The 8763-nt window shown below is 51.7% G+C and overlaps 1 protein-coding gene across 1 annotated transcript; it reads right to left on the bottom strand.

The window, feature by feature from the left end:
- Nucleotides 1-718: 718 nt before the first annotated feature.
- Nucleotides 719-2267, bottom strand: Ly6d (lymphocyte antigen 6 family member D). Its single transcript, XM_021184339.3, has 3 exons — nucleotides 2158-2267; nucleotides 1393-1491; nucleotides 719-1230 (listed from the first exon to the last, which is right to left on the bottom strand). Exons 1-3 carry the CDS (start codon nucleotides 2219-2221, stop codon nucleotides 998-1000), a joined length of 396 nt encoding a protein of 131 aa, XP_021039998.2. The 5' UTR covers nucleotides 2222-2267; the 3' UTR covers nucleotides 719-997.
- Nucleotides 2268-8763: the final 6496 nt, after the last annotated feature.

The raw sequence follows: 8763 nt of genomic DNA, 5'->3' as shown, positions 1-8763 counted from the left end.
AGGGTGTTTAGTCTTCTTTAAGGATCAGGGTATAAGTGCATAAAGAGAAGAGGGACCCTCACTATACGGCTGTCATCTGCAAAGGGCAGGGTTTGCCATATAGGCCGACCTTCGTGGGCATGCAGGATAGTAGCTACAGTGGAATGGGCTAGCCTGCTTAGCAGCAAGGAGGACTGCATGTTTGGGTATCTGCTGAATACCTGTCCCTTATCCAACCACACAGTCTCACCTCATTCAGGAAACTACAGAAATCTAAGTAGCACCCAGGGCCTAGGCAGCAGCAGGAACCTATTTCATGGGAAAGCAAGCAGTGGGCCTAGATAGACGGTCTCTAGGACTGTACTCTGCTTAGGACCCTTCTAGTCTGCATCTCGTCAGCTGGTACTGGGTCACACCTCCCACCCCAACATACACATCTGGAAGAGTCCCTAAGGAATGGGTGAGGTCCTGGTAGCTGGACTCACCTTGGACCTTGGCTATGTGCAGTGCCCTCGAAGCTCTATGAGGAACCTTGGGGAAACAGAATCTCAGGGTTGAGGCCTGAGTACACTGTCCTTCCTCCCCACACGGGATTTGGAGAGAGTTTGCCCCTTCCAGGATGGAGATGCCTTTCAGGTCCAGTGCCAGGAGCGACTGCATGCTGCCCAGGCTTGTCCAGGGTAACATGTACCAGAAAACTTACTGTCCCACTCACGACTCCACACAGCCACAGTATTGTTAGATCATTTATTTCCAAGTAGAAAAATAACTGGAACAAGTACAAAATTAGAGGAGTGGAAGCATGTCTGTCCCCTATCTTCCATGCTGGGACACAAACCACATCTTCCTGTCCTGGGGGAGGCACTGTGCTATATATGTCATCGGCTCTTGGTGCCCACCCAGCCTTGAAGGGCATCCCCCAGCCTTAGCGCCTGGTGCCTCCATCATGGCTAAAGGATGGGCCGTGGGGACACTGAGGACTAGAAGGGAAGGGGCAAGGGAAATTCCAAGCAGTGCATTACAGGCAGAGAGCCATAACAGCGAGCAGGCTGAGGCTCGTTGCCAGGCCCAGGGTGACACTGCTGAGCAGGGCATGTCCAGGTGCAGCGCTGACCAGCCTCTCGTTGCACAGGTCACTCTGGCAGCATTGTGTGACCTCAGAACCACTGCTGACATGGCCCTGCTGGCTGTAGTCGGAAGTGCATGAGTTTGCACACTCTTTCCTCACCAGGTTCCCATTCAGAGGCTCCACTGCACACAGGAAGGAAAAGGGCATCAGGCCTGGCTTAGTGTACCCTGGCTCCCACCGAGCACCACCCACTCTTGACCACCACTTTCACCACGACTGGCCCATTCCCAAGATCAAGCCTAGGGCTGATCTCTTGGCCCTGAGGGACTTGGGCTGCCACTCACCTGAGGTGACGGTTTTGCAGAAGTAGAAGTTGGACGGGCAGACCTGAGGGTTCTTACAGTTGGCACTGTTAGTGCACACGTGACATCGAAGTGCCCAGGCTGAAGGATGAGGGTTATTGAGTCAGTCAAGTAAAGGTCTTTGCCACAACCAGAGCCTTCGGAATTTGTCACCCTAACCCCTGCCCCAGATGCCACAAAGCTCGTGCCTGTGTTTGGCTCAGAGGGTGTCTAGATATTCCTTAAAGCCCTAGAGAGGACGTTCTAGTCAGTGCCACCCCTGGGCAGAGGTGAGAAAGCAGAGGGAGTGCGGAGAAGAGAGACTTTTCAAGGACCTCAGGAGATTCCTGGTCTTTTCTAAGTGTCCCCCACACCAAAGGTCTGAATTCTGAAGAGGCTGGAGAAAGAGGGGCTTGACCACCCTAGTGTTGCCCAGGACAGATAAGAGGTTGCAAAGGCAGTAAGGGAAACCTCTCAAGGTATCTCCAGCTCTCCTCTCTCTCAAAATGCCCCTTTTCCAAGAGTTAGTGCAAAAACTGCCTGATTCTGAAATAGTGTGATTTTAAGATCCGGTGAGTTAAGATATCAAACTCGTTTTGTTTTAACTGTTAAGAGACAAGCACCCCTCAACGTAAGTGTTCTCTGAGCCTAAATTCCATCTTCCCTCATTTGATGACATCGTGTCAAGCCCAGCCTGCCTAGGGATGAGTGTCTAGCATCTAGACAAAGCTATCCACCCCTTCCCAGTCCCCAAGTGCAGCCGCTCACCTGGGCTAGTGGCCACAGCCAAGGCAAGGAGGACGAGCAGAGCCGTCTTCATCCTAAACATCATCTGGAAGCAGTGGGGACCCTTTCTCTACCCAGATCTTATAGATGAGACAGGAGCTGTGGGAGGATCGAGGGCAGGCCAGAGAGCAGCATGCAAATCAGGTCCACCCCACCCTTCCTGGCCCCATGCCCAAGAACTCAGTACAGGCTTGGCTTCTGCCACCTGGAGGGACGGAGTGCCTGGTCCCCTCAGCCCCGCAGCCTTCCTGAGCAGGGTTGGCTGTGGTCAGAAGCCTGGCAGACCATTCTGGTTCTTGCTCCAGACACTGGATGCTTTTGAGTCTCCATCCCTCCTGCTGTTGTCTCTGCCGCTCTCTCTGGCTCTCTGTTTCCTTGTGGGTTGCGTGCCTGTGCCTGGGTCACCTTGTCTTTGCCTTTCTGTTTCTGTCTGTTACTCTCTGCATCTAATCACCACTGGGTAACTCTTTCAGTCACAGTCTATGCTGGAAGTCTCAATACCTACAAGTTGGGAGGCACAGAGCACCTTCCTCTGCTCTGGGCTCAGTGCATCGTTGACCCAGTGGGGACTTGGATCAAGGACCCAACCCCAGGGGAAACAAATGGTCCTTGTGGAGGTGACTGTGGGGTCAGGAGAGAGAAGTGAGAGTCTCTGTGTGTGCTGGGTATGGCCAGGTTAGGGCTATGAAGATCCCAGATCAAATGAAGTAAAGCTATGGCTGCTTGTTGGGGTCAGCGGACAAGTGTCCTTAGAACTTCCACGTGGTTCTTCTTGAAGCAGGGTTTGGACTTGGGAGGACCTGGAATCTGGAAGTGACTTGGATAAGAGCCCCTGGAGAAGGCCCAGCTCTGTCCCAAGCCTTCCCCTGTGTTGCTAGGTAATATCTGCCTCCCCTGGATTTGCTTATGGCCGCTGGAAGGCCACAGGAAAGGCCTGAAATTCAGGGTCCCTGCTTCCTTGGAAAGGCCCGCACAGCTCCAGCCCCTCTTCCCTGAATACATCAGACATAGGGAGAATGGGTGGGCAGAGGGATAGGAGGGTGGTTCTGAGCCTTGGGAACAGAACTTGGGACTCTGTGACAGGGCGGTGACAGAGGAGTTGGCAAACAGGGGAAGATGAGTCATTGGAAAACTGCTGGAAAAACAGGTTTGGAGCTACTCCTGGGCTCAGTGGAGTTCTGGGGTCTGAGAATGAAGGGCAGATAAGAAGTGGGGAGTCTGAGCCTGAGATTGAGAGCTGGGTGCAACAGGCTTCACACTCACACCCTGGGTAGGAGGCGGTATCTGCATGCTTGCTTGCTTCCAGGAACCTCAGCCTTCATGTTGGGTCTTGGATCTGTGAGGTCTGCATCCATGGTGAGAAGGTCTTTGTCCTTGGCAGATCTGCTAGGAGGATGTGTCAGCTGCCTGTTCCCAGCTGTGCTCTATAGAAGTATAAAAGCGCCACATACTAAATCTGCCTTTAGAAGACTGTGTGATTCCAGTGGCAGGAACACTTGTGGGTATTGAGGCACTCAACAAGGGTCCTGTTCGAGGTGGCCAGGCTGGAACTTGGAGGCGGTTCCAGATAGAATGGGCACAGGCGCCATCAGTTCCCTCACTGTCTGCTGTCCGTACCCACTTCATGCAGAGCGACTGCTTTGAGAACATGGGCCCTCTAGGTCCTGGTTCACAGCTTCTGGGTCTGGGGCTGAGATCTAATTTCCACCTTGGAGATGTTGGCAGAAGAATATTGCCCAAGAAGTGGGATGAGTGGGACACAGGGCAGGGAACACTATTGTCTGCCCCTCAGACTTGACTGTCCCCTACTCTCAGCAGGACTGGCCAGGAAGCTGAGAGACAAGCCTGGACTTCTGTCTGGCGCAGAGGTCACCCTGCTCATGTCTCTCCCCCTTGCATTCATGGCTGAGACACAGAGATAACAAGAACCACGTGAGTGGCTCAGAAGAAAGGCATATGGGTGAAGAAAGAGCAACAGATCACCACAGTTCTTCTGAAAGTACAGTCCAGGGCTCTTTCTGGGCCTGAAGAGGGCACTCAGTAGACAGGTCAAATCCCTAGGCTGAAGGTATTCAAACACCTTGGGGTATAAGGTGTAGGCACACTCCAGGATCTCCCAAAGCCACCCTGTACTTCAAAGCAATTCATTCATTCATTCATTCATTCATTCACTCATTCATAATACTTTGTAAGGACCTCCTGTACTCTAGTCACTACTTGTATAAGGGACACTGGGGGAGGAGAGAGGGAGGGCACAGTTCTGTGCCACAGACTAGTAGGAGAGAGGGACACAGATATCATGTCTCTGTGTAGTGCACTGAATGAGTAGGGCAACTAGAGAGGTGGGGGGTGGGGCTGGAGCACTCTCGGAGGACTGACTGACCTACATAGATCTGTCTAAGCTGGGAGCTGAGGTTGGTGCCCATCAGCTGGTGGAGAGGACCCCACCAAGGGCCCCAGAGTTTTGGCTTCCCACGCCACACCCTAGTGCTAGCTCTTTTTCTGCAAGGTCGTGTAAATGCTCGGTGAGTCAGACAACAGAATGAGGAGTGTTTCCCTGGGGCCCCTTCTGTCCTTAATCACATAGGTAGAGCCTTGGATGACAGAGATAGGCAGGAAAATCCTTGTCAGCATCACTCAAGAAAAGGAGCCATGGCTTGACCTCTAGACCTGGGGCTTTCCCTCCACAGCCCTTTCTCCTGGCACAGGAGTAACCTTTATGCATGGAGCCACAAACCTAGACATGGGTACTGCTTACTTGTCTGGCACCTGACATAGCCTTCACACACCTTAAATTATTCTTGGGGGCCCTGGCCACCACCACCAATAGGCTAGAGGCACCTCCTCCCGCCATTTGTCTGTCAACCATTCATCCATGAGCCAGTCCATGTATCCATGTGCACGTTCATTCACTCATCCATTTTCCATCACCTGTTTATTATTTATTCATTCACCATCTATCAGTCAGTCATCTAACTCTGCCCATCCATCTGTCTATTTACTGCCAACTTATCATTCATGCACCCTCTATTTTCTACCCATTCATTCACTTATCCATCCCTCAATAAGTTTATCAATAATTTATCAATCTATCATTCAACCGTCTCCTATTATCCACTTACTTGATAATCTACTTGATAATCTATTTACCAGTCCATCCATCTATCCATCCATCCATCCATCCATCCACTTACTCATCCATCCACCTGTTCACTCATCCATCTATCCTTCACCCACCTATCAAACTACCCGTTTGCCCACCCATCCATCCTCTATCCATCCACCTATCCTCTTGTGGATCTATGTATCCATCTGTCCAGTTATCTACTCTCCCTTCCACCCATTCATCTACCCACCCATCTTCTATATATCCATCTGCCCATCTATCCATTCATCCATCTATCTGTCTGCCTGTCCACCCATCCCGTAAGTATGATTTGCAGAGTATCATCTGTGCTTCTGTCTCCATGCTGGACACACGGGAACACAGATGTACACAAGGCACACACAGAACTCAGATTTTCAGGACATCCAGTAAAGATTGCAAAGTGAGTTTCGAGACATCAAGTATGAACAAAACAAGTAGGTTAGGACAACAGGGGGCGTGATGAAGGCTTGCTGGGTTGAGTGGTCCAGGAAGAGCCAGTGGGCCATATTTTGTTAGCAATGAGGACAGACTTGGGATGAGTTCAGTTGTAAGATTAAGTAATGTGATGCCTCCCTTAGTCATAACACCAGTATGGGTGATTACATCGAGTGCTAGCCAGTTTCTCACCTGCGCCCCAACCCCAGAATGAGGTCTTGACAATCCCTATGATACTTCCAGGACTTTTGGGTGAATTCCTACCCCACCCATCAGCCCCTCCCCTATGACTCAGTGAAGACTTGCTCTCAGAGGAGTCTCATCAAGGTCTCGACCTATCCCAGGAAAGAGCTACTCGGTTTGCAGCATCTCTGCCCTCCAGGCCTTCATCCTTAGCCTATGACCTCCACTGATGGTATCTGTTGTTGGGAGACTAAAAGTTACACTAGAAGAGAAAGCTGGCATTGTCAGGGATGGGAGTCAAAGTTGGCAGCCCAGGAGCCTGTGACACATGGGTAACTTAGGGGATAGGAGAGGACTTGGGGAAAACAACTCCAGTTCTACCCTGAAGGGAAAGGGATGTCTTCCCCACACTGCTGCCCCATTGACCTGTCTGTCATTAGTGCTACCCTTGGAGAAGGTGGCTGTCCTCACATGATGGATGGGAGGCTGGACTCTGCTCCTTCATCCTCAGGTGGTTGAGGCTGGATCAGGAGGCACAGCCAAGTGCCCTCAGGATCCCACTTTGACGCTGGATCCAGGGCAAGGGTGTGTTGCTCGTGAGGAGTTTGCATGGTGCTGTAGTCTTCTCTGGGTGTGGGGATTGTCTCAAGACAGGGAGGAGGGCCCTAAGCTCCCCTGCCAGGGATCTCCCAAGGAGCATGCTGTCTGCACCCAGAGTTACATAAGAGGGAGGAGTGGGCAGAGACACCAGTGCCCAGAGTAGAGGAGACATCATATAAGAGATCAAGTCAGATGGCCAGCTGGGGAGATGGAAAGAATTAGAGAGAACTTCTCACTGGCTGTCACAATGGGCTTAATCCCAGGGCTAGCCTTCCATTTCTGGCTGCACTAGGACCAGACTTAGCCCTGGAGAGTTCTAGTTGCTTCTTCCCTACCCTGGCTTCTGTTGAGCACCTGGGGAGCCAGTGTCTCAGTGGTTCCTTGAATGTACCAACCTCTTTCATCTACACCCTCTGCAGGCCCTGGGGGCTCCTACCTGGCTCTCTCTACCTCTCAGCCAACCCCATGACCCTTAAGCTTGAAGGCTATGCCTATGTCCCCAATCCCATTATCTTCCAATCACTTCTTTCCTAGAGCCAAGGCCTTGACCCTAGACATAGCTGGATAGTGTCCCTCTTCTGCTGACCTAGGTGCTCTTAGGATCAAGCCCAGTCTCCCTACTTTATCCTCCCAGCCTACCACCCACCCATTTGCTCATCCACCTATCCTTTACCCACCATCCAACCTCCATCCATCCACTTATCCTCCTATGGACCTATGCATCCATTTGCCCAGTTATCTACTCACCCTTCCATCCAGTCATTCATCCACCCATCATCTGTATACCCATCTACCCATCTACATCTGGCCCACTGGCTCTTCCTGGACCACCCAACCCAGCACAGCCCCCACCACTCCACCTGCTGTCCTCACCTATTTGTCTTCATTGGCCTTGTTTATATTTGATGTCTTGAAACTCACTTTGCTGTCTTCACTGAATGGTGTCCTGAGAATCTGAGCCTACCTAGGCTGGCCACTACACTTCCCATTGCCCGCTTTCTCAGGGGCTCTACACTCTTAGCTCCTGTAGGCCCCTCAAGCCACCTCCAAGCTTTGCATGTGCTGGGTCAGGAGCCCTGGTACTTTCCCATGGCAGTCAGAATCTCTCTCTCTCTCTCTCTCTCTCTCTCTCTCTCTCTCTCTCTCTCTCTGTGTGTGTGTGTAGGCCTCTGCTTTGGCAACCTCGAATGAATGTGGATTTTCAGCTTTGCTGGCAGTTAGCATCTCTTGCCACAGGGCAGGGTGAGTCTGTTGTCATTAAGGGATCCAAATGTAGTAGGAGGCCTGGTTTCAGGAGGCTCCCTGAGTGTGCTGACTGCAGGTGTGTGGTCGCCCTGAGAAGCAGAGAAAGCTCAGGCTGCTTACAGCCTGTAAAGGTTGGTTGGAGGGTATTCTAGAAAGTTCTGTGTGCAACCACTTCCTCTTCTGCCCAACTTTTGAAAACAGAACCCGGGGAGGAGACGGTTGCAACCACACAATGGGGACTGGCCCATCTGGTTAGACTGTGGGAGAGTTGGTCAGACAGGAGAGGGCCTGATGTTCCTAGATGGCTGCCTCACAGCTCTGGGCCCCAGACTCCAGAGAAGTGGGCTGGTCACTCAGGGAAGGCATACCTAAGAGATGCAGGGGCCGCGGTATGTTCAGGTTTCAAGGGGCCTTGCTCAGCACTCTCAGCTCATTCAGTTCTCTCTCTTGCCTTCCACAACTGCAGGTATGTGGCAAGGTGAGAGCCCTCTCTACTGTCCTACCACGCTGCTCCCGAGAGCCAGTGCTCCAAAACATTGGCCAGTGCATGGTTCTGACTTAGACAGTCTTTGAGGACATTGTGAGGCGGGGCACTTGAGTATAGACACTAAGGGACTGTAGCCCTGTGAGGTTAGGAGGTGTCTTTTGGAACTTGTGAAAACACACACAGGGACGTAGCAAGGAAGGAGTGAGAGGGTGTGTCCTGGCTCCAATTGCCTGGGGTTGCAGCAGGCAAGGGAAGGGATGCTGAGTGGAGGGCCAAGTAGAGAAAAACACCACCTGGGAAGGCTCTGTGCCAAACCCAGGCAGTGGAAATCATCCCTGCTAGGCAGATAGGACATCCACTATCACTTACCTGTCCTGGATGTTTGTCCTTGTCTTCTAGAAATACAAGGAACAGAGTTTTGCACTAGGCAAATACTGTATCTCTGAACTCTATCTCCAGCCTCAGATGTAAAGAATTAGGGAACAGTGAA

Source organism: Mus caroli, unplaced genomic scaffold (genome assembly GCF_978045245.1).
Source record: "Mus caroli unplaced genomic scaffold, Mus_caroli_1 scaffold_16, whole genome shotgun sequence".
Lineage (NCBI taxonomy): Eukaryota > Metazoa > Chordata > Mammalia > Rodentia > Muridae > Mus > Mus caroli.
Note: the sequence above shows the minus strand (reverse complement) of the source record. Positions and strands in the feature narration are given on the sequence as shown.

Bases quoted from the DNA above. Each gene is read 5' to 3' on its own strand.
- Ly6d (XM_021184339.3), bottom strand. From the start codon at position 2,221: ATGATGTTTAGGATGAAGACGGCTCTGCTCGTCCTCCTTGCCTTGGCT. The intron at 1,492-2,157 runs GTGAGCGGCTGC...CTCATCCTTCAG, and splicing joins GGCTGTGGCCACTAGCCCAG to CCTGGGCACTTCGATGTCAC. The intron at 1,231-1,392 runs GTGAGTGGCAGC...TCCTGTGTGCAG, and splicing joins CTGCAAAACCGTCACCTCAG to TGGAGCCTCTGAATGGGAAC.